The sequence below is a fragment of the Mytilus californianus genome, unplaced genomic scaffold, assembly GCF_021869535.1.
Source record: "Mytilus californianus isolate M0D057914Y unplaced genomic scaffold, xbMytCali1.0.p SCAF_15, whole genome shotgun sequence".
Lineage (NCBI taxonomy): Eukaryota > Metazoa > Mollusca > Bivalvia > Mytilida > Mytilidae > Mytilus > Mytilus californianus.
This window is the reverse complement of record NW_026262637.1, coordinates 23,364,401-23,391,234: the sequence shown is the minus strand read 5'-3', so window position 1 is coordinate 23,391,234 and position 26,834 is coordinate 23,364,401. Positions and strand designations below refer to the sequence as shown.

The following is a 26,834-nucleotide window of genomic DNA, read 5'->3' as shown; positions in this document are numbered from 1 at the left end:
CAAAGATCTTCTCTGCAACTACTGAACCAACTTCAGCCAAACTATGGGTAAATGACATTGAGCTTAAATGAAAAGTGAAAAAAGCACAAACTTCTAAAAATAGAACATAAGGGTTATAGGCATTACATGTCTAATATATTTAAAACTATAATAGATAAAGAAAATCAGACAGGGGCATATATGCTCATATAATGTCATAATCTACCCATTTCCTGTTTGCACAAAAGTTATCCTTAAGGAGTTGTTGCCCTTAAAGATGATTTTTGACTAATTTTCATGTTTTTGCGTATTATTTCAAAAACTATGATTTATAGGTAGAAACTGTAAACAGCAAAAATGATCAAAAGTACAGACACACAAAAATACCTATACAAGTGATACAATTGGTTGACCTATTAATAGCCTTTAATGTTTTTATGCCCCCGCCATAGCGGAGGGGGCATTAAGTTTTACCCTTGTCCGTCTGTACATATGTACGTCCCAAAATTGGTTTTCGTTCTCTAACTTGAATTTGCCTCTACCAAATGTTATGAAACTTATACACAATGCTCATTACCACAAAATACAGATAAGGTTTGAATTTTGGTGGCGTCACTTTAACCATTCTAGAGTAATGCCCCTTTATTAATGGAAAAATTCAAAAAATTTTAGTTTCCGTTCTCTAACTAAAGTTTGCCTCAACCAAATGTAATGAAACTTATACACAATGCTAATTACCAAATAATACAGATCAAGTTTGAATTTTGGTAGCGTCACTCTAACCGTTCTAGAGTTATGCCCCTTTATAAATGAAAAAATTACGAAATTTTTAGTTTCCTTTATCTAACTTAAGTTTGCCTCTACCAAATGTTATGAAACTTATACATAATGCTTATTACGACAAAACACAGATCAAGTTTGAATTTTGGTGGGGTAACTTTAACCATTCTCAAGTTATGCCCCTTTATAAATGAAAAAAAAAATGCAAAATTTTTAGTTTCTGTTCTCTAACTTAAGTTGCCTCAACCAAATGTTATGAAACATACACAATGCTCATTACCACAAAACACAGATCAAGTTGAATTTTGGTGGCGTCACTTTAACCATTATCAAGTTATGCCCCTTTATAAATCAAAAAAATTCTGTAACTGAAGTTTGCCCCAACCAAACATTATGAAACCTATACACAATACTTATTACCACAAAACTCAGATCAAGTACAAATTTGGGTAGCATCACTTTTATTGTTTTTATACGACCGCAAAAAAATTTTGCGGTCGTATATTGGTATGACGTTGGCGTCGTCGTTGTCGTTGTCGTCCGAAGACACATTGGTTTTCGCACTCTAACTTTAGTTTAAGTGAATGGATCTCTATGAAATTTTACCATAAGGTTTAATACCACAAAAGGAAGGTGGGGATTGATTTTGCGGGTTATGGTACCAACAGTTAAGGAATTAGGGGCCAAAAATAAGCATTTTTGTAACTTCCAGACATAACTTGTGTGTGAGGGTATGGATCTCTCTGACATTGTACCACAAGGTTCCATATCACAAAGGGAATGCTGGGAGGGTTTAGGGGGTAATTGCCTCCAAATTTTAGGAATTAGGGGCAAAAAACAAGATTTTTTCTAGTTTCATGACAATAACTTGTGTGTAAGTGTATGGATCTCTCTGACATTGTACCACAAGGTTCCATATCACAAAGGGAATGCTGGGATTGATTTTGGGGGTAATTGCCTCCAAATTTAAGGAATTAGAGGCCAAAAAGGGGCAAAAAACAAGCATTTTTCTAGTTTCATGACAATAACTTGTGTGTAAGTGTATGGATCTTTATAAAATTGTACTACAAGGTTCCATATCACAAAGGGAAAGCTGGAATTGAGTTTGGGGGTAATTACCCAAAACATTTAGGAATTAGGGGCCAAAAAGGGGCTAAAAATATGCATTTTTCTAGTTTCCAGACAATAACTTGTGTTCAAGTGTATGGATCTCTCTGAAATTGAACTGCAAGGTACCATATCACAAAGGGAAGGCTGGGATTGATTTTGGAGGTAATTGCCTCAAAATTTTAGGAATAAGGGGCCATAAAGGGGCAAAAAAACAAGCATTTTTCTAGTTTCAGGACAATAACTTGTGTGTAAGTGTATGGATCTTTTTGAAATTGTACTGCAAGGTTCCATATCACAAAGGGAAAGCTGGGTTTGAGTTTGAGGGTAATTGCCTTAAACGTTTAGGAAAAAGGGGCCAAAAATAAGCATTTTTCTAGTTTCCAGACAATAACTTTAGTTCAAGTGTATGGATCTCTCTGAAATTGTACTGCAAGGTACCATACCACTAAGGGAAGGCTGGGATTGAGTTTGGGGGTAATTGCCTCAAAGTTTTAGGAATTAGGGGCCAAAAAGGGGCAAAAACAAGCTTTATTCTAGTTTCAGGACAATAACTTGTGTGTAAGTGTATGGATCTTTATGAAATTGTACTACAAGGTTCCATATCACAAAGGGAAAGCTGGGTTTGAGTTTGGAGGTAATTGCCTTAAACATTTAGGAATTTGGGGTCAAAAAGGGGCCAAAAAACAAGCATTTTTCTAGTTTCCAGACAATAACTTGGTGTTCAAGTGTATGAATCTCTCTGAAATTGTACTGCAAGGTACCATACCACAAAGGGAAGGCTGGGATTGAGTTTGGGGGTGATGAATCATAAGGGGGTTCAAAAAATTTGGGGGGGGGATTCTTTTTTCGTTTTTTTCTTTAAAATTTTCCATTTTAAATTGGTTATTTCTGATTTATATATAAAGCAAATAATAATGATATGGTTTGAATAGGTAAATTAAAATTTTTTAAGTTCTTAGACCACATTCATTCTGTGTCAGAAACCTAGGCTGTGTCAAATATTTAATTACAATCCAAATTCGGTGCTGTATCAAGCTTGAATGTTGTGTCCATACTTGCCCCAACTTTTCAGGGTTCGACCTCTGCGGTCGTATCAAGCTGCGCCCCAGCGGAGCATTTTATTGAGTTGTGTCCCTTTATAATGTTGTATGCAAGTGGGGGCATCATCTTTGCATTTATTTACTAATTTACTTGTCTATCATATACTTTTTCAAAGATCTTCCTCCCTGAAACTACTGAATGCCATGGCTAAAAATTGAACATAAGGGTAAAATGCATCAATTGTCTTATATCTGGAAGACTATAACAGATACAGAAAACCCGTATGGGACAAAAAATGCTCAGAATGTCAATATCTACATTATTTCTGTAAGCATCAAATTTATCATAGGATTTTTATAGGAGTTATTGTGCTTAAATGATGTTTTTTCACTTATTTTACAGTTTTTTTTTGTTTTATCTTGAAAACTATACTAGATATGTAAAAACTGCAAATATTTTTGTATTATTATAACCCTTCTCAGGAGTTGAAGTGAACTGGAATTTTTCTTACACTTCTGTTAATAAAAGTATCATTAAGGATTTTCACTCCTCTTTTTTTAGCTCACCTGGCCCGAAGGGCCAAGTGAGCTTTTCTCATCACTTGGCGTCCGTCGTCCGTCGTCCGTCGTCGTCGTCGTTAGCTTTTTACAAAAATCTTCTCTGAAACCACTGAGCCAAATTTAACCAAACTTGGCCACAATCATCATTAGGGTATCTAGTTTAAAAAATGTGTCCGATGACCCTGCCAACCAACCAAGATGGCCGCCATGGCTAAAAATAGAACATAGGGGTAAAATGTAGATTTTGGCTTATATCTCTGAAACCAAAGCATTTAGAGTAAATCTGACATATGGTAAAACTGATTATCAGGTCAAGATCTATCTGCCCTGAAATTTTCAGACAAATCTGACAACCTGTTGTTGGGTTGCTGCCCCTGAATTGGTAATTTTAAGGAAATTTTGCAGTTTTTGGTTATTATCTTGAATATTATTATAGATAGAGATAAACTGTAAACAGCAATAATGTTCAGCAAAGTAAGATCTACAAATAAGTCAACATGACCAAAATTGTCAGTCGATCCCTTTAGGAGTTATTGCCCTTAATAGTCAATTTTTAACAATTTTTTGTAAATTTTTGTAATCTTTTACAAAAATCTTCTTCTCTGAAACTACTGAGACAAATTTAACCATACTTGGCCATAATCATTATTAGGGTATCTAGTTAAAAAAATTTGTCCGATGACCCCGCCTTCCAACCATCATGGCCGACTTGGTTAAAAATAGAACATAGGGGTAAAATGCAGTTTTTGGTTTATATCTGTGAAACTAAAGCATTTAGAGCAAATCTGACAGGTGTCAAAAATGTTCATCAGATTAAGATTTATCTGCCTTGAAATTTTCAGACAAATCCGACAACTCGTTGTTGGGTTGCTGCCCCTGGGTTAGTAATTTTTAACAAAAGTTTTGCAGTTTTTTGTTATTATCTTAGATATCATTATAATATCTAATATCAAATACTATTAATTATGATTTTAACCTTATTTTACATGATTTCCAAAGCATCAGTAAATACAGGTGAGCGACACAGGCTCTTGAGAGCCTCTAGTTTAATTTTTTGCCAGATATTCGGAATTCTCTGGTTTTATCCATGTAGGGCCATTAAAAATTTTGCCCACTTACCCCTACTTTTCTTTTTATAACTTAATAACATATAGTTTAAAAAGCCATATTTGAAAATCTTATAAAATCCTTGTTATTTTTTCATAGTTTTTGACAGAAAAAAGGTGTCAATGCTAAATGTATGAAAAATCTAGAGAGAATCATGTCCTACCAAATTTTCATTGACTTAAAAACAAGGGACACGAACCCTTCATTTTTTTCTTCTTTTTAAATCCTTTTATTTATATACTATCAACTTATAACAGTCTTTTCAAAATCTTGTTATTTTGAAACAGAGTAGCAAAAATCCTTAATCACATACTATTATTTATATTTTGAAAAAAGATTTCAGCAAATATGTTATTAGGAGGATGAAAATTTATGACCCATTGATATACAACTTTATAACCTTGGTAAAATAGCACCTCATTAATATATATATTTCACATGTAAAAAAGTGAAGCTTTTAAGGAGCACCTCTGTTTATACCTTCATAGAGGAAGTGAACCCCCATTTTTTTGCCTATGAAAACATCACCACATTCCTACTCGATTGCCTCATTTATAGGACAATATATGGCGAGTTCCTGACATACATGCAAATATTATTTTATTTGATATATTATTATCAAGACTAACTAAGAAATTAAATAGATTTATTATTATATACAATCACAATAAGTTATTGAAATCTGTCTGTTAGTCTTCTTTCTCTTTTTCACTTTCTGTGTTTTCTGTTGCAGTTTTTCTATTTGTCATTCCATATATGTAACACAATGTGAGAAATAGAATAACTGGGAAAAATGTCTCGCTGTATTCTTTCAAATTTATGTATGTGTGTATAGCACCAACCATTATGATTCCAAGGATGATACAAGCCATTTGTCTGATATCTTTAAACAGAAGCCCTATAGCAGAACAAATTTCCCATGATCCAACACAGATTTTGTAAATGAATGGATTAGGCATATATCCAAACATGGAAGTTATACACACTGCACTATACTCACTAAATCTTCTATCCTGGAAAATAAATAACAAATAAAATGAACACCAGTATCATGTGATGTAGGGCAAAGTGTTGTACTTGTCTTTTGGTCCTTCAGAAATTGGTGTTAAAAGGTTTTCATAAAAAATTAACAAAATGACTGTTTAAAAAGTGATTGTTACAATAAAAAAAAATAGGGTCTGAAATATCAGTCTTTGAGAGAAATATAAATTTGAAAAAGTGAAAGTGTTATGCAGTATTTTTAATGATGTCATGTTTTGTTTCATCAAATTTACTTTTGTATCTTGTCATTTTGTTTTGATAAGAAAGAATGCTAATAATGAAATTTTGGTGTTATAGCTAAGCTCTTTACATTCAGAGAAATGTTTTACTTGAAAATTCTGTAAACAAGATAAAATTAATGTGGATTTACAAAAGCGTCTAACTTATTTCAGAATATAAATTTCAGAATAAAATGAGCAAGAATTGCAATCTGCGTAATGATTCAAATGAGTTCAATATTTGATTGCAGTGTCATTAAAAAATTCTCATAATCCAAACATAACCAACTGGTCATGGTGTTTAAAACTAAAAAAAAACTTTTTTTCTCTAAAAGGGGGTTACATGTTGTCTAGACAAATAGAATAAGCATTTACCAAAACAGTTGTTGTCTCTGGAATTAATTTTGGAAACAACTTTATCAATGAATCTATAAAAAGCATTGAAGCCACACTGTATAGCGCCAATCTTTCCAAAATTGTCCTCAGACTCATGTTGACTCTGTTACTGAAATAAAAAAGTAAATCTCTGTACATTATCTCAAAATCATTACATTTTGTATTCAAGAATAAAATAATGCTGTGAAGAATTTGTCTTTAAGCAGTCTTAAAGCTTGGTCAAAGATTGGGGGAAACAAATACATTTTTTTTAATGCTGTGCGTATTGCTGTGTGTTTGTTTTTTCTACATTGGCTAGATGTATGGGGGGAGGGTTGAGATCTCACAAATAAAATTGAGAATGGAATTGGGGAATGTGTCAAAAAGACAACAACCCGACCATAGAGCAGACAACAGCCGAGTTTAACCCCGCTGTATTTTTGCGCATTGTCCCAAGTCAGGAGCCTCTGGCCTTTGTTAGTCTTGTATGTTGTTTTTTTTTAATTTTGGTTCATTTGTATGTCTCAGTGATTAGTGTGACGTCCATATTCACTGAACTAGTACACAATTTTGTTTAGAGGCCAGCTGAAGCCCGCCTCCGGGTGCCCAGGGATTTCTTCGCTGTGTTAAAGACCCATTGGTGGCCGTGGGCTGTTTTCAGCTCTTTGGTCGGGTTTTTGTCTCTTTGGCACATTCCCAATTTCCATTTTCAATTTTATAAGACTTAGATAGATGCTCTATCTTAATAAAAAAAAAAAAACTAAAAATAGTCATATTGGAACCCAATGATCCAAGATAAAAGATCAAGAAATTATAGCCCATAAAATTTAGCTCTCAACTGATGAATTTTTTTCCATCTAACTATTGAATCATACTTTTTTAAATAGGTAACCATCCACATCAAACATTATTTATAAAATAGTACATTTAAACCAATTCCAATTCTAATACTACAGTTATGTACTCTACAAGTTCAGATGACCACTAAGAAAATTATGGTCCATTAATTAAAACTGCAGGAATGTAAAATAACGTCTGCAATAAGCCAGAAGTTTCAAAAGGTTAAATATAATCATGTTTTCTATTGGAGAAGTATGTCACAGGTGTATTTGACTAGATATTTCCAATATCATACATTTGAAATTGCATCTGAACTGTTATATAGAAAAGAAAATGGTGTGATGATTTTTTTATGTGGCTAAATGACTAAATTTACTTTAAGACAAATGAAAATATCTAATTGTTAACATAATCATTATCTCAATAGCTTATATTCAATATCCGGTCCCATAATTTGAAGAACGAACAATTTTAGTTCTACAAATATATTAAAGTTTATTAATAATTGAATATATTTTCCAATTTTAAATATGTAGACATTAACATACTTGTTTATATTGAAAAGTTAATTTTAATCTTCATTTTTTGGGTCCTTTCTAAATAGATTTTCATAAATATTTGATTTTTTTAATATATTGAGGAATTTTAAACAAAAAACAGTTCTTGTAACTTACCTTAAAGTTTCCCTTGTATTGACTGATGTTCAAAATGATTTTTAAATCTGATACAACTACATGTTTAAAACTTCCTGGAAATGTCCATTAGAATGTCCATTTTGACAATAGCTGGAGGGAAGGCTATATACACTTCCTGGCAAAAAAAACTTTATGGTACATTGTAAATACAGATATGCATTAAACTTGTATTCCTAATAATATAATGTTTTTAATAATATGAAATGTTATATTTATACAGAATCAAGGAATTCTTAGCCTAAAATACTCCAGGAATCTTTTTAAAAAATCATTTTTTTCTGAAGACAAAAACTATTTTTTTTTATTTAAAAGTATTCATTCCATTACTTTCAAATTTTACTAATTAATACATTGCCTTCGTTTTTCTCGTTCTAAATATGCAAAACAAATACAATTTCAACTCTACGTTTAGCAAATATTTACCAATAAGCTATGATTGATCTCTCATATTCTTAAGATAACAAAAAATATTTATTTATACATTTATGTGCCAGTGAACTATATTTTGATTTCCAATTTAATGAGTGATAGTTACATTTTTTTGAAGTAAAAGAATCATGTGACAGCTTGATACATATGGGGAAGAGGAACTATTTTTCCAACTGTTCTCAGCCTCTGGCCTTTGTTAGTCTTGTATCATTTTTAATTTTAGTTTCTTGTGTATAATTTGGAGTTTAGTATGACGTCCATTATCACTGAACTAGTATACATATTTGTTTAGGGGCCAGCTGAAGGACGCCTCCGGGTGCGGGAGTTTCTCGATGCATTGAAGACCCATTGGTGGCCTTCGGCTGTTGTCTGCTCTATGGTCGGGTTGTTGTCTCTTTGACACATTCCCCATTTCCATTCTCAATTTTATCTTATCTCATGCCCAACATCATACTAAATGGAATTTATGTTTTATTGATGTTTTTGGTCTCCAAAAGTTCGCCGACAATACCCGCTTACAATAAATATATTTGAAAATATAAGAATTGTAGAAAAAGAAAATTATTCAAAGCATGATTTGCAGTGTGTAAACAAAGAATATATTTTTGAAGAACCAAAAGTATTGACAAACCCCGGACATACAACCAGAGCTTTGCATGAAGCGGATAAGGAGGGGGGGATGGGGAGGGAGAGAAAGGGGGTAAAACAACAACACGTATAGGTATTTCATTTTTCATGCCAGCTAGTACTGGCTACTGGGCTGATGATACCTTCGGGAGTAACAGTGCATCAAGCACAGTAATCGACCTATAGTTGCGAAACTATTTTTATACGATGAAACGTAATACTGAAAAAGAACTTGCCAAACGTCCAATAAGAAATATTTCCCACCTAATTAGGAAGAGTTAATCAAATATGTTGGCTTCGCAAAGTGAGTATAAAGCGGGAAATATAAATGATATTAAAATAAGGAGGTGTGACTATATTTGGCAACATTTCACAAGAAACAAGATGAAGAGGAAGTACGAAACTATAGATCACCGTACGTCCTTCAACAATAAGCAAAAGTCGTAACGTAAGCTACGAATGGGCCCGACATGACTAAATATAAAACGAGACAACACATAGCCGAGGGCGTGGATGGGGTTTATAGAACAGAGAATAATGGGAAAGAATAGAGAAAATGTGCGAAAAATGAGGTGCTAAATTCTACAGAATAATTGCAAAAATTAAAGAAATTCGGTAAAAATATACTGCTTACAGAACAGAACAATGTCCAGAATACAGTTATCAAGTAATTACAGAATATCCTTTTTTTTCAAAGATCAATAATGATGAGCGAAAAAATTAAAGAATATTCAGAAATGAAGGACCTGATCCGTACCCTCATAGCCTGATATTTATGATTGATATAAAACAATAAACGCAAACCAATTTGACAAACAGCAACCAGACTTTTACCAGTCCGTATACAGAGATTAGTTATACGTTCATCGAAATCCAAAACGTCACTACAAACACAGGCATAACGAACGAGTTGGAAAATAAGTCAGTTCCTTCAGTGTTTAGCTTCTATTACATGAGGCAACAGAGACAGATACCTCGGTAAAAAAATTACCGATAAAATCTATGGAAAAGCTTCCACCCATAATGCACCAGACTCGAGCTAGTCGTATAATTTATACCCCTTACGAAGATCTGCCGAAATATAGCGCTTTCCCGATTTATTAATGTTCCCCCAATCCTGCATGCTTAGTCGAAAATCCCTTTTTATGTGTAGGATGCTCAATCTCATTCTAAAACAGTATCTAGAGTCATAGCAATTTACCCAGTTTAAACTGACAATTTTCTTTAATCATTCGCCAAGCAAATGTTTTAAACAGATTATCCAACGCATGAGCCTTCGCGGTCTCCTAAGAGCAGATAAGCGTGAAGCCTGCTGATGACATTTTAATTTTTGTTTTGAATCAACATGCGCTGAAAATATCCAAATAATACAATGTGACGCAAAGGTTTGCCATAATTATTCATAAATTTAACTAAATTGATCGAATCCGAGGCTGTACATTTTATCGACTTGGTGGTTGCAGCAGAATAATCAGTCATTTGCTTCTGTACATATAGTGAACTAATTTTTAAATTAAAGAGTTGCAGCAAATTTTCCTTGATGTTTTTTTATTCACGTGGTTAAAACCTGAAAGTCGAGGAAATCTACCAATATTTATTTATTAGAGAGTCTAAATATTGTAGTTACAAGATTTTGAAATATTCTAAAAATAAATTGTTCAACATGCAGAGCTACGGCATACATTGGTGTTGAAGAAGATTTTGATACTATCTTGCAAATTGTAAGCGGTTTTTTCCAAGTTAAATTTTGAACAGGACATCTATTAACAAAATAGTGTATCTATATTAAACCGAACACACAGTGATACATCTAATAAATAGAATTTAAGTTGTGTGTCAGGATGCTCTTATCATTTTTTTAAGTAGTCCGAACTTAATTGCTGTTCCCTTCCAATATTGCCATCTAGATTAACTTCATTTCCCTCAAAAAACCATGGAGGATATTTTCTGTAATAGATGAATAAATGGCATACAACCTTTTGGAATTAAAAAAGACCACCAAGATATGAAAAACGATATGTTGAACTTCAATAAAAGTTTATGGTTGCTTAAACATCTCGCAGTACACTAAGAAATTATCAAGATGGGACCATTTTACGACAAGTTGAACACATTTTTAGTAAAACTGACGTGTTCATCATCTCAACCCATCTACAATCCAGTCTGTATTGTTGTTTACATCCTCGTCCTATGGAGTGGATACTTCTCTCACTGGCAGTGTCACGAAATAGACGTTCCTTCATCATATAAGTTCCAAAGGGAAAAAATATTCTGGAATATTGTTTCCACTGGAATAAATATTACAGTATATGTTCCTAACTGAATAAATGGTATAGAATATTATTTCCAACAGGAACAGATATTATGACATTGTTTATAACAAAGTTTCCAGTGGAACTTCTGTTCGGCAGAACAAATATACGCTGACAGCAGTCATCACATTTCTCCTTTTTATTGTCGTCTGCTTGTTCTGTGACATTACTTATTTAAATGAATATACAAATTTCAGTGAAATAAATGCTTTGAAATCTTTGAAACAAAACTAAACTAGAGGCTCTAAAGAGCCTGTGTCGCTCACCTTGGTCAGTATGTGCATATTAAACAAAGAACACAGATGGATTCATGACAAAATTGTGTTTTGGTGATGGTGATGTGTTTGTAGATCTTACTTTACTGAACATTCTTGCTGCTTACAATTATCTCTATCTATAATGATCTTGGCCCAGTAGTTACAGTGGAAAATATTTTGTAAAAATTTACAAAAATTTATGAAAATTATAAAAAATTGACTATAAAGGGCAATAACTCCTCAAGGGGTCAATTGACAATTTTGGTCATGTTGACTTATTTGTAGATCTTACTTTGCTGTACATTATTGCTGTTTACAGTTTATCTCTATCTATAATAATATTCAAGATAATAACCAAAAGCTGCAAAATTTTCCTAAAATTACCAATTCAGGGGTATCAACCCAACAACGTGTTGTCTGATTGGTCTGAAAATTTCAGGGCAGATAGATCTTGACCTAATGAACAATTTTATTCTGTCAGATTTGCTCTAAATGCTTTGGTTTCAGAGATATGAGCCAAAAACTGCATTTTACCCTATGAACTACTTTTTAGCCATGTCGGCCATCTTGGTTCGCGGGCGGGTCATCGGACACATTTTTTAAACTAGATACCCTAATGATGATTGTGGACAAGTTTGGTTAAATTTGTCTCAGTAGTTTCAGAGGAGAAGATTTTTGTAAAAGATTACAAAAATTTACGAAAAATGGTTAAAAATTGACTATAAAGGGCAATAACTCCTTAAGGGGTCAACTGACCATTTTGGTCATGTTGACTTATTTGTAGATCTTACTTTGCTGAACATTATTGCTGTTTACAGTTTATCTCTTTCTATAATAATATTCAAGACAATAACCAAAAACGGCAAAATTTCCTCAAAATTACCAATTTAGGGGCAGCAACCCAACAACGGGTTTTCAGATTCATCTGAAAATTTCAGGGCAGATAGATCTTGACCTGATAAACAATTTTACCCCATGTCAGATTTGCTCTAAATGCTTTGGTTTCAGAGATATAAGCCAAAATCTACATTTTACCCCTATGTTCTATTTTTAGCCATGGCGGCCATCTTGGTTAGTTGGCCGGGTCACCGGACACATTTTTTAAACTAGATACCCTATTGATGATTGTGGCCAAGTTTGGTCAAATTTGGCCCAGTAGTTTCAGAGGAGAAATTTTTTGTAAAAGTTTACGGACGACGGACGCAGGACGACGGACGACGGACGCCAAGTGATGAGAAAAGCTCACTTGGCCCTTTGGGCCAGGTGAGCTAAAAAGCAAAACTCACAAAAACTCATCAAAGACTAAAACAGTCGTTATAGAATCTCGTATCTTTCATGTATTCGTTTATTATCAATTGAAATGGTACTTCTTTGTTTTATTTTGTTTTCATTCTTTGTAAAAAAAAACAATAATATGTTGATATGACAATAACAATAAACTTGAGAATGGAAATGGAGAATATGTCAAAGAGACACCGGTCAAAGAGACAACAACCCGACCAAAGACCAGACAACAGCCGAAGGCCACCAATGGGTCTTCAATGCAGCGAGAAAATCCCACACCCGGAGGTGGTCCTCAGCTGGCCCCTAAATAAAATTGTGTACTAGTTCAGTGAAAATGGACGTCACACTAAACTCCAAAACATATAAATGAACTAAAATTAAAAAAAACATACAAGACTAACAAAGGCCAGAGGCTCCTGACTTGGGACAGGCGCAAAAATGGGGCGGGGTTAAAACAATTTTGTGAGATCTCAACCCTCCCCTCTACCTCTAGCCAATGTAGAATAAAGAAACACATCGCAATTGAATACGCACAGTAAAAATTCAGTTTAAAAGAAGTCCGAGTCCGATGTCAGAATAGGTAACAAAAGAAACTAAGCAAAATGACAATGATACATAAATGAACAAAGGACTACTAGCAGTTACTGACATGCCAGCTCCAGACCTCAATTAAACTGATTGAAAGATTATGTCTTCATCATATGAAAATCAAGTACAATCCCTCCCGTTAGGGGTTTAGTATCATACCATCATAAAGTATATGAGAAGAACATAACCCGTATCATGCCAACAACTGGTTTTAGAATAAATGTGTTTATTTCCGATGCAAAGACCCTATGAGTGAATCAATATTAATACCAAAATATGCAATCCTTAATGACTTGACAACAGTATCGTAACTATATCCTTTCCAAATAAGTCTTTTTAGAGGTTTGGAAAGCTTTTGAGGTGAATGCCGACATTTTTGTGCTTTGTAAAGAATATTACCATACAATATAGGATGTGAAATACCTGAACGTATAAGATGTCTGCATGTTGATTTATATTTACGAATAATGTCCTTGTACCGATGATAAAATTTAGTAAATGTTTTGACTAGTTTGTGATATCGAAAAGTATTAAAGTGTATTGAATTCGAAAACTCTGTTGGACTACGAAGCAGATGGGACCACACGTACAGTTGTTATCACCTGCATGGAAAACTCTAGGGTCTGTGGCAGATGAACTTCGACGCCAACCGCCAACGCCCCCAAAGAACTGTGAAGAGAGTGTTTTTGGATACAGTGTACGGGGTATATTCCAAAGCACTTAATTCGAATAAAATTCAAAGCAGAAATACAACAATTTGATGACAAGAAAGTAAACACAGAGACAATTCATACATTTAACTTATCAAAACGGCTAAAGTACCATACGAACGCAAACATTTACAGCTGTGAAATCATGTATAAAAATTATTATGACACAAAAATATTTACAACAATCCGTTAAAATCATATTTACCGCCTTTTGTTGAACATTTACTGATCCAGGAAGTAATATTTCAAAAGTTCAATTTACACCTGCGATCATAGGTATGTAATCATAAGCATTCTATCTTCATTGCATGCATTTACACACGCACAGACATATATATAGTGCATACAAATCACAGGCACTTGTTTTCTATCCATGGCAAGATCAACTATCCCTCTATATTTAGTGATAGTAGATATTTCAGGTTATCGTTCGAATCCTCAAGTACCTGCTGATGAAACCAGTTCCTTGCATCTTATAAATCCTAATACAAAGTTATTTTAATATTGCATTATGATTAACAAGTTAACAAATATGTTGTATAGTTTTAATCAGTCGTTTGATTCAGTGCTGGCTAGTGTATACCCTACATCTCATTTATTCATATGCATTTAACCTGATACAAAGTAAAGATGAGCTACTGGTTTAGAGCTGTAAACAAACATGACAAAGGAGTGTCTATTTAAAACCAAAACGAAATATATACTTATTTACATATAACTTATGAAAATGTTGATTACTGTTGGAATCTCTAGTTGTGCGCTTTCAGTGGTAGACCACAGGGTTATATTGGACAGAATTACTCTATGGTTGCAAATATATGTGCTTATTAACCTATGAAAACTTGAGATGTAGTATTTTTACAAAAGTATATGTATAATGCATAAACCCACATAGAGTGCAATTTTGGCAGACCGCATTTTTATGCTCTTCAGTTCGAAATTGCAATCTATAATAACTTGTGAAAATGTTTAAACTTTGATATAGACTTGTGCTGAATGTTTTAGGAATATAATTTCCAAATGACGATTTTTGAAAGTGCGGACTCACTTGATGGGGGTGGCGATACACACGACTGTGGTCATGATCATGGCACTGGACAACAGAGCATTGACAATATGAGATACGAGAGATACCGCCTAGAAACTTTCAGTAGATGGCCACAGTCAGCCAACGCGGATAAGAACCAATTGGCAGCCAATGGCTTTTATTACATTGGTGATGGCAATGATGACAGGGTTCAGTGCGACTTTTGCAAAATAATTCTGAAGAAATGGGAACTAGGAGATGATATCCAGGAGGAACATAGAAAGCATGGTCCGCAATGTCCTTATGTAAATGATCCTGCACATGCCGGCAATTTTCCTCTTTCTTTTAGGAGGTTAGATAGTACCAATCGTCACCACCACGGCCCCCGCCACAGAGAGTATCAAGAAAGGCAGATGAGATTCGAGTCTTTTCACAACTGGCCTATTAACAGAGAAAGAAGACCAACCCCTGGTGAACTGGCAGATGCAGGATTTTTCTACCTTGGTAAAATAGTTGGATGTATATAGACTAAAAATAAGGAGACGTAGTATGGTTGTCAATGAGCTTATTATTTACATTAGCTTTGATACTTAAATAATTAGGGCCCCGTCAAATGGCGGACGCCCTATAGTGATCAGTCTGTCCGTCCGTCCGTCCGTTCGTAACAAATTATGTCCGCTCTATATCTAGAGAACCGTTATGATTTCAAAGTTTATACTTGACATGTATATTAACCATTACCAGAGGGTGTGTCATAATGTATGTACAACTTCCTAGGTCAAAGGTCAAGGTCATAAACTTTGGTTTTAGTTGACAACCCCATGTCCTATGGTAAAGATCGTGTCCGCTCTATATCTTGAGAACGTTATGATTTCAAAGTTTATACTTGACATGTATATTAACCAACACCAGAGGGTGTGTCATAATGTATGTACAACTTCCTAGGTCAAAGGTCAAGGTCAAAAACTTTGGTTTTAGTTGACAACCCCATGTCCTATGGTAAAGATCGTGTCCGCTCTTTATCTTGAGAACCGTTATGATTTCAAAATTTATACTTGACATGTATATAAACCAACACCAGAGGGTGTGTCATAATTTATGTACAATTTCCTAGATCAAAGGTCAAGGTAAAAAAACTTTGGTTTCAGTTGACAACCCCATGTCCAATGATAAAGATACAAATTTTTACCACACATTATTCACACGGGGCCCACAGAGATGGCTCCCATCTCAATGATATCTAGTTTAAAATAATTTATCACTATGTGTATTTTAAGATAATTATGACTTATAAGTTGTGTGATTTCAACTGTTTTATACTAGTATATGAACATTGAACCACATGAATATTACCAAAATAACTGCATGTGTATTGCTGTTCTTCAACCTTTAACTAACCCTATGAAGCGTCTTCGACAATCAGCTTTAATTGCCTCACCTGACAGCAAGGTAAAAAAAAGAACTTGGTGTTAAATTAGTTTGAACAATTATTTTTTTCGTTCTACCACATTAATCTGTAAACTTGTTTTTGAACTCTCTACGGGAAGAATGAATCATTGAAACTTAATAAAAGATTGGGGTTTTTTTTATTATAGGTCAAGGCGACTCTGTCAAATGTTTCTATTGTGGAGGAATGTTGAGACACTGGGGAGAAACAGATGAAGTGTGGGCAGAACATATGAAATGGTTTCCTCTTTGTCTATTTGTCGTAGAACACGATCCATCATCTCACGAAGAAATTGGGCGCCATCTTCAAAGAACTATTAGTGGAATAGCCTTGTCAAACGGTTACTCTGATGATGAGATAAGTGGGTACAGACAATACATTGAAGACAATGAAAGTTAGTATATTACGAACTAGTCCGAGACTGCTTTGGACCACAGCCCCAAGCAAGTCATAAAAAGGACCGTCAGACGCCAGAGCAATCTCATATGTTATTAATATACATTATTATTGTACAAACCATGTCATTATTTTTATAATAGTAAAGTGTTCAACCTACAATGTTTTACTCCTTTGAACTAATTTGTATGTCTTAATACCATATCAAAAAAATCAGCAGTAGCAGTAGCAGTGAAAATATAGAAATGGGGCGGCAAACTATTGCCACCACAAGACTGTATTTATAGTTTGAGCAAGAACAAGTAAAGTGAAATATACTTAATGGTAAATAAACCTTAATGAAAATATTAACACCAAAAATGAAAAAAGGGAGTTTATGTCCAACGCTTCTTACGTATTTTATTGTAATATTATGTTGAAGGTTTAGCGCCTTAAAACCTGTTCAACAACATATGTCTCAGACAAAAACTTTATCAAGTCAAGAATATTACAGCCGGTTTTCGGGATGTTTCCAGATACTAGTAGTCACTGTGATTGTGAGAGTGTTTTCCTGCTGTTTCCAGATATTAAGATAGGCTCTGTGACTGTGTTTTCCGGATGTTTCCTGATAGCTAGGTAGTCTCTGTGATTGTGTTTTCCGGATGTTTCTTGATAGTTAGGTAGTCTCTGTGATTGTGTTTTGCAGATGTTTCTAGATAGTCAGTTAGTCTCTGTGTTGTGTTTTCTGGATGTTTTTTGGTAGTTAGGAAGTCTCTGTGATTGTGTTTTCCGGATGCTTCCAGATAGTCAGGTAGTCTCTGTGATTGTGTTTTTCGGATGTTTCCAGATAGTTAGGTAGTCTCTGTGATTGTGTTTTCCGGTTGTTTCTAGATAGTTACGTAGTCCCTGTGATTGTGTTTTCCGGATGTTTCCATATAGTCCGGTAGTCTCTGTGATTGTGTTTTGCGGATGTTTCCAGATAGTCAGTTAGTCTTTGTGATTGTGTTTTCTGGATGTTTCCATATAGTCCGGTAGTCCCTGTGACTGTGTTTTCCGGATTTTCGTTTTCCCGACTTTTTCGAAATAGTTTGGTAGTCTTTATAATAGTATTCTCCGGATGTTTCCATATATTTTGTATGGCTCTTTGATCCCCCTTTCCTCGGAATTGTTAGTTAACTTGCTCTTCGGATTTAAATCAAACTTAATTTTCTTCTAACGATGATTTAACCCAGAGTCGTAGAAATTACTTACTTAAAAAATTATTGTGAAGCATCATATTTACATTGCTTTCAGTTTTTTCCGTTTACATACTAGCTCGCATTTATTAGTCCCCTACCGACGAAGTCGAAGGGGACTTTAGGTTTGCAATCTGTCCGTCTGTCCGTCTGTCCATCCGTCAGTCCGGCAAATCAGTTTTCCACACTTTTTTTCTTCGTTCTTGAAGATATTGATTTGCTATTTAGTATATAGTTTTGCCATGACAAGTTATAGATCAAGTTCGAATTTTGTTCCGGTCTGATGATTCAGTCCAGAGTTATGGACCATTTCTAATGTTAGAGTACTATGTTAAACCATATTTCTGTACAAAGGGAGATACCTCATTTTTTAAAAGACATTCTTTGGAAAATTATTTGAAGAATTTTTTGGCAGGTTTGTTTGTTATTTTGTATAAACTAATTTTCTGAATGCTATATATATATAAAAAAAATTATGAAGTGAAATCCTTTAATTAGATAATAATCTATTTTTATTAATGTATATATTACATTACATTGTGTAGATAAATTTTTTTAACATTTTATAGATAAGTTACAAATCTATATTAGTTTGTGACAAATAAAAGAAAAAATATTTGGAACTATTAATTATATTTGATTATAATTTGAAAATAGATATACACTGTATTACATCATATCTAACGTTAGAGAACTATTAATCATATCTAATGTTAAAGTGTTTTCCACACTTTTTTTCATCATGCTTGAAGATATTGATTGATAATTGGTATATAGTTTTATCATGACAAGTTATACAGATCAAGTTTGAAATTTTGTTTCGGTCTGATAATTTTGTGCAGAGTTATGGTCCTTGGACTTGAAAAATTCACTCATTTAATCAGTTTTCCACACTGTTTTTAGTCATGCTTGAAGATATTGACTTGATATTTTCTTTTTGTTTACACCATGACATTCAAGTTATAGAACAAGTTAGCTTTTTGTTCCAGTATAATGAATTTTTACCCTGTAGGGGACTATGTATTGCTACGCAATACTCTCAGAATGCTTGTTTCCTTTTTCTTTTTCCGGGCTAATATAGGTTATATGTCAACGCGATAGCCCCACAACGACATAAAAATCATAAGGCACGGGTTTTTTTTCAGTGTGTCGTTATGAAGAAATTTAATGGTGTCTGAAAGTTGACAGCGGATTATGTTCGATGTTAGAGAAACATATTTTTATTTTCACCCTTTTTGATATTTACAATGAAAATTCAATGCGAATACAGGTTCCTTAATTCCCTAAGCTCTTTTTGATACATTCACCACAAGCACATTCACTATCGTTTCGTAGATTTTGAACGGGACACTATATCAATATTGGATCCATCATGTTTCCCAATTTGTTGCAGACTTCTATGACAGAAACTACTGTAAACATATTACAACAATTAAGATTATTTTGATAATAACGGAAATAGAATAAAATTAAACCTGAAGTTTACTGCTATTAAACCAAGGAAAGGGTTATTGTCGTTTGATGGACGCCAAGTGAGGAGATCAGTTCCCACAGGATATTTTTGTGCCAGATAAACTAAAATGGATTTTATCGTAAACAGTACAATATATGGATAATTTAATTGTCTTTTAGTATTTATATATGATGGTTTGGTAAAGGATTTTAGTATTTATATATGATGGTTTGGTAAAGGATTTTAGTATTTATATATGATGGTTTGGTAACGCCTTTTAGTATACGTGAGGATGTTGAATTTATAATGTTAAGAAGATGTATGATTGCCATTGAGACAACTATCTTTAAAGACCAAAAGGACAACGATCCGAGCAATTAAATATCACCGTAAGGCCTTTAACATGCCCCATACCGTATAGTTAGCTATGTAAGAATCCTGAATGAAAATGATGAAGATGTGAAACGATTCAAAAGAGAAAACCAACAGCCTCATTTATACTACAACAATATATGAAAAAACAAAATGTCGGATAGCTCATACTATGGAACGCCTCAACTGTCTTATGTGGAACTCTGATATTACTTTATGTTGTTTTATTATTACTTGATGATATTTTGTCTTTACTTAATATGGTTTTGACATTACGTAATGATGTTTTGATATAACTCAATATGGAATAGTCATTACTTAATGATATTTCGATATTACACGATATGGTTTCGTATTGACTTGATATAGTTTTGTCATTACTCAATATGGTTTTGTCATTACTCGATGTGGTTTCACCATTATTTAATGTGGTTGTGTCATGAGTCAATGTGGTTTTAACATTACTTGATGTGAATGTGACTTAACTTTATGTAGTTGTTTCATTACATGATGTGGTTTGGTATTTTGTAATGATGATTTGCCTATTCTTTATATGGTTTTAACATTACGTAATGATGTTTCAAAATTTGACGATTTTACACTACATGATGTGTTTGTTTCATTATTTGATGTGGTCCTGTCATTCTTTGATGTGGTTATCCCATTACTTGATGAGGTAAAATCACGTGACCAATTCGGAAAAAATCCTGTTCTATTTTTAGATAGATTTCCATGTTGTATGTGCCTTGGATGAGTGTGGCCATCCATCGAATTAGAGTTCAAATTAAAGTTAGGGTTACTGTTTGAGTAGAACTTTGAGTTAGTCTCCGATTCCGAATTCAAGTCATTATTAGCATTAAAGTTTTAGTTAGCATTGAGTTTCGAGTTGGACTTCAAGTTTGAGTCACATTTAAAGGTAGAGTTCTAGTTACACCATTAAATTTGAGTCACTTTTTGAGTTTGAGTAAGATTCGAATTTAAGTCTTATTTAGATTAATTAAGATTTTGAGTCAGTGAAATTCGTGCTATCTAATATGAGTTCGTAATTAAATTTTCTATCGCGGAACAAGGACTTTTGCTCGGGATTCCGAAAAGAGGGCTTCGGGGTATGCGTACAAAAGATAAACAATGTTACAGTGTACAAAACGCAACATAGAAGTTGAAATAAAGTTAGATGTGGTGTGATTGACAATGAGACAACTATCCACCAGAGTTTGATGCAATGGATGTAAGAAATCATATATAGGCAACCGTACAGCCTTCAAAACACCATATAGTCAGCTATAAAAGGCCACCATGCACCATGTGAAAAAAATCAAACGAAAAAACAAACGGTCTTATTTATATTTAAATAATCTACAAAAAAAAATGACACACATTTATACAACGACAACAATTGAATTGAACTTCGTGCTCCTGACTTGGGGCAGGAACATAAAGAAAGTGCACGTGGCGGAGTTTAACATGTATGTGAGCGCTAAATCCTAACCTTACTTCGGACTGTTACACTTGTGTAACAGCACAACACGAGAAAAAAATGTAAACTAGACAAAGTGATGCCCCGCACTCAACTCATTTAACCGCTTATACCCAAAAAATGACAAAAGAAAAAGGTTCAATTATCTCCCAAAAGAGCAAAAGATAATAAAAATAAAAACCCTGACCACATGCACACCTTCAATATATGTACAAAAAGCCAGCAGAGCGAAAACTTCCTAGCATTCAAACTGTAGGAGGAGTTATCTGGAAACGCTCTTCTTATGCAAGTAAATTTCCCAAAAAATTACAAAGTTTAACTATCTCCAAAAAGAGCAAATATTAATAAACATTAAACCCTGACCACGTGCACACCTTCCATATATGTACAAACATACAGTAAAGAGAAAACTTCCTAGGATTCAAACTGTAGGAGGAGTTATGCGGAATAACTATATACCCATAATGGGACGGACAGACGGACGGACGGACGGACAGGGGTAAAACAATATGCCCCCCCCCCCCCAACTTTCAGTTGCGGTGGCATACAAAACAGTTTCATTTGGCTGACTATGACTGGGTAATATAAATCAATCGGGGTGATCTCGGATGCTCTAGAAAGGCACCCGTCGTGTTATTCGAGAAAGTACAAACCCAGTGATTTGGTTTTGTTTGGTAGTTCACATTCAAGAAAAAGATGACGGTATTATGGTTACGACCACTGGAACATGTCCGTCGTCACATGTGAAACAGATATTCCAAAAAGTTTATTTTTCAATTAGTGCGAGGTAGATCAGGGAATTCAATTGATTACAAATAAAAGATTGATATTTGTATAAGTTCAAATGATCATTTACGCTAAAAAAAAATCGGAGAATTCTTATTTTATAGTATTGATGCTTTGTCGCTAAGTCCGAGCCCCCTCCCCCCGTTTCCCTGTAACTTTAGTGTGAGTTGATTTGAAGTGCTTCATTTGTTAACATTAAAGTTCAAGTCGTTTGATTTGTGTCGAGCCTGCGACATCAATGTAGCGGCAGTGAGACCCAACAAACCTATATTTCGTCGTCGATAGTGGCGTCGGCGTCTCCATCTCCATTTTTTTTTATTTCTATTGAGTTTAACCTTTCATTATACATGTTACTAAACACGTATGCCATTATAATTTTTTACTTTTAGAATATCATACTGTATTTGTTTACCTCAACTATTGTATCTGTATTTATATTGTATGTTTCTCTGTAAACTTGTAATTAGTTTTTAGAGAATAAAGTATCTATCTATCTATCTATCTATCTATCTATCTATCTATAGATCGTTAGGTTTCTAGTTTTTTACATTTTTCATTTCGGGACCTTTTATAGCTTACTATAGGGTATGGGTTTTGCTTATTATTGAAAACCATACAGTTTTGTTTTAGTTAAATAAAACCGAATTAAACTGTTTTGAAATGATAAATTTGTAAACCTCCATGAAGTGTTTTAAAACTTGTATAGGAGAATAGGAGTTATTCATCAATTTCACGAAAAAGCATCTACAGAAAAACATTTATTTTAATTTTGTTTTTACCGATAAATGTATAGATAAATGTACAGCCGATCAACATAACGCCTTTACACTTACAGCAGCAATATCAGGCGAGACATAGGGTTCCGTGGAATATTTTACAAATTTATTACAAAAATACTGCTTCCGTTTGAGAACTTAGGATAAAAACAACAAGACAAAGTGGTTTGGGGATATCCCAATTATGTAAAACATACTGTAAACTTTTTTATACTTTTTTTTCTTATTATTGTCTGCCGGTTACCTTTTTCATGCTTAATAACTCTGAACAACCACTCGAACTTTAATTTGAACTTTAACTCAATGGATAGCGATACCCATCCAAAGCACGTTAAATAAATGATATATTGAAATCTGTTTAAAAATAGAACATATTTTTTTCCGAATTGGTCACGTGGTTTTACCTCATCAAAGAATGACAGGACCACATCAAATAATGAAACAAACACATCATGTAGTGTAAAATCGTCAAATTTTGAAATATCATTACGTAATGTTATAACCATATAAAGAATAGGCGAATCATCATTACGAAATAACAAAACCACATCATGTAATGAAACAACTACATAACTTTAAGTCACATTCACATCAAGTAATGTTAAAACCACATTGACTCATGACACAACCACATTAAATAATGGTGAAACCACATCGAGTAATGACAAAACCATATTGAGTAATGACAAAACTATATCAAGTCAATACGAAACCATATCGAAATATCTTTAAGTAATGAGTATTCCATATTGAGTTATATCAAAACATCATTACGTAATGTCAAAACCATATTAAGTAAAGACAAAATATCATCAAGTAATAATAAAACAACATAAAGTAATTTCAGAGTTCCACATAAGACAGCTGAGGCGTTCCATATAGCCACCAAAGCAACCACTGATTATCAGGCTCCTTATTTAAATGTCGCCAGAAGCTATAGATATACATATATTGTCTTTCAGTTGAACATCCAGAGGAGTACGGGGAATTTGTAAATCAACTAGACCAGTTTAGGCAAAGGCAAGGTCCTATATCTGCCCCTAATGTAGCCAGCAGTGCAACAGAAACAAGTAAGTATTGTTTTATTTTGCATATATTTCTATTTTCTACTTGATATTTGCTGATGCAATATAAACATGTCATTAGTTTAAACAATGTTTAAACCGATAAATCATCACATTAAAATATAACTCAGATGATTCAGAAACAAGCAACCTCTTATTGGTCAAAACATAAATAAACTTTGCAATAGATATATAAATATGAAAAAGGTGAAAAGTATAGTAGAAAATATAGAATAATTTTGAAATCATTTTGTAAAAGGGTGTTATTATAAGAATTACTATCATAATTGCCTCACGTCAGTGTCATTATCTTTAACAACTTAAACAACATTAAATTGTTTCTGTATTTCAAAGTTAAATTTTTTAAATCAGGCTAATCTTGCATTATTATTCCCACATATTTTGAATAAATTTTTTCTGTTATAGATGAAGTAAATCCACAACAGGCAGCTGGTAGAACCAATGTGGAAGATCAGAACGAGCGTTATTTGTGTAAAGTTTGCTATCAAAGTGCGTTAGAAGTTATTTTTTATCCATGTAAACATGTGTGTTGTTGTAAGGAGTGCGGTGATAAGCTATCAGACTGTCCTGTTTGTAGGACAGCCATCAGGGGGAAACTACAGCTTTTCTTTCCTTAGAATTGTTTTATAATTGTTATATATATAGTCTACACTTTTTTCATTAATTTCAGTTACATGTAACAGTCTTTCCTTATAATGTAATTCTAAAAAGACGTAAATCATGATAAAAACGTTGATGACGTCACGGTCACATGACAAAATTATGTCTATGAGCTGATAGACAAAACACTTTCAGCCAATCAGAAGACGTGTTACATCCAAAATTAGATTATATACATAAAACAGAACTATTTTGTTTTAAATATGTACTACTTTCCAGTATGTTCTTTTTGACCCGGCCTGATTTGTCAGTGTTACGCCTTACAAAGTCTATCCAAATTATTTTTGCAAAGAATTCCGCTCAAGCCGGTGTTAGGGTGTTTATTTTATTTTTTTCCATGCCTCCCCACTCGTTAATAAAACTTTGTCATAACAGTTTTTAAAGTCATAAGAACTTCAAATTTAAAGAAAGTTGAATATGTTTTAAATACTCGAATGGCTAAGTTTAACTATAAAGCATGTGTAAATCCTTTATCTTAATAAAATCTTCAGAAGTGTACTGCTGTTAAATTATTGTCTTCCCGTACTCTAATTCGCGGCGCCGATAGCGTTTCCGTATGCAGTGACCTTAACCATGAGAACTCTCGTTAGAACTTCGGCAATCGCACAGCGTAAGTGCGAGGGATGATATATACCGATTTGCTTGTTCAATAACTATATTTTAATTGATTCTGATAGAACAATTTAATACACCAAATAATTGAACAACTGTTCTGGCAAAGATTGATTTACAAATGGAAACGCGTGGAAAATATAAAAAAAATAACATCGCTGTATTACATTCACATATTTTTCACTTCCTCCATGATTCTGTGTTGATTGTTAATCATATTCCAGTTAATTTGACAACCAAACCGAAAATTTATTAGCTTGGGATCAACTATCACTGAATGAAACATTGTTTGTCGACTATACTTTATGGGTTCATAATGAATGTAAAAAACGTGCATACAGAACTTATATAAAAATAAGGGGATGTGGTATGATTGCCAATGAGACAATTACACACAAGATTTCAAATGAAGTGAATGTAAGCAATTATAGACAACCGTTCGGCCTTCAACAATGAAAATGAAAAAAAACCAATACCGTATAGTCGGCTATAAAAGGCTCCAACATGAAAAATGTGAAACAATTCAAACAAGAAAACTAACGGCCTACTGTGTGTAACTTTATAACAAAACAATTTACAAAAAATAATTATGACTGAAATGAACCAGCCACAACCACTGAACTACAATGCGCCTGGCTTTGGACAGGCACATAAAGAATGTGACGGGGTTAAACATGGTTTTGAGCGCTCAATCCTCCCCATAACAGGGACAGTGGTGTAACAGCACATTAGAACAAACTGTAAAAATCAGTAGCAATTGGCTTAACTCAAAAGATCGTTACGAAGCATACAAACAACTATAATAATATAAAAACAGTAGACAAAAAGCACCGAAATAAGAATACTCACAGTTACTGAAAGCTAGTATAAAGCCAATTACAACTAATAGATAAATCATGTTCTCCCAGAATAAAGTATCAATCAGTACACATCCAACGGATTTAATGTAAAGAGGCCATAAACAGTATGAAAAACGTATGACCTTGTGCAATGACAAATTATACGTAAACAATATCGATAGGATTGTACATATTAGGATGTGATATCCCGTTTTTGATAAGAACTCTACATGTACAGCCAAACTTCCCAACCAAATCTTTGTATCTATGAAAAAAATTGGTAACGGTTTTAATTAATTTGTGGTAACGAAAATCCCAGACTTAAATTGCGTTCATTGAAATCTAAAACGCGACTATACATGACTCAACGGTTATTTATAAATTACGTTTATTGAAATCTAAAACGCGGCTACATGACTTTAAAACAGTTATACATAAATTACGTACATTGAAATCTAAAACGCGACTACAGACACGGGAATAGCGAACAAGTTGTGAAATATACACCCCCGTAAGAAGAGGCTAAAGGAACGCCACCGTCTAAAAAGGGAAAATTAGCGAATCGGGATATCCAATATTCAAATCTAGAAAAGGGTAAATATTGCTGTCTATATTAGATTTATTTAAAGTCAGTTAGTTCCTTTGGGTAAGTTTCCGCAGTAAAATTGGAAAATTCTTGATCATTTAAAGCAAAAATATCATGAAGGTAACGGTAAGTGTTTTTAAATTCATCAATT

General features: G+C 33.6%; 1 protein-coding gene across 2 annotated transcripts; it reads left to right on the top strand.

The window, feature by feature from the left end:
* The first annotated feature begins 14,176 nt into the window (after window positions 1-14,176).
* Window positions 14,177-24,848, top strand: LOC127725699 (baculoviral IAP repeat-containing protein 7-A-like). Of its 2 annotated transcripts, none has more exons than XM_052232875.1 (5): window positions 14,177-14,229; window positions 14,959-15,484; window positions 16,576-16,821; window positions 23,864-23,971; window positions 24,392-24,848. In XM_052232875.1, exons 2-5 carry the CDS (start codon window positions 14,974-14,976, stop codon window positions 24,601-24,603), a joined length of 1,077 nt encoding a protein of 358 aa, XP_052088835.1. In that variant the 5' UTR covers window positions 14,177-14,229; window positions 14,959-14,973; the 3' UTR covers window positions 24,604-24,848. The 2 variants fall into 2 exon arrangements, with proteins under 2 accessions (XP_052088835.1, XP_052088836.1); XM_052232876.1 differs by having other exon boundaries at window positions 14,187-14,229; window positions 15,330-15,484.
* The last annotated feature ends 1,986 nt before the right edge of the window (window positions 24,849-26,834 follow it).

Bases quoted from the DNA above. Each gene is read 5' to 3' on its own strand.
- LOC127725699 (XM_052232875.1), top strand. From the start codon at position 14,974: ATGACGATTTTTGAAAGTGCGGACTCACTTGATGGGGGTGGCGATACA. The intron at 15,485-16,575 runs GTAAAATAGTTG...TTTTTATTATAG, and splicing joins TGCAGGATTTTTCTACCTTG to GTCAAGGCGACTCTGTCAAA. The intron at 23,972-24,391 runs GTAAGTATTGTT...TTTCTGTTATAG, and splicing joins CAGCAGTGCAACAGAAACAA to ATGAAGTAAATCCACAACAG.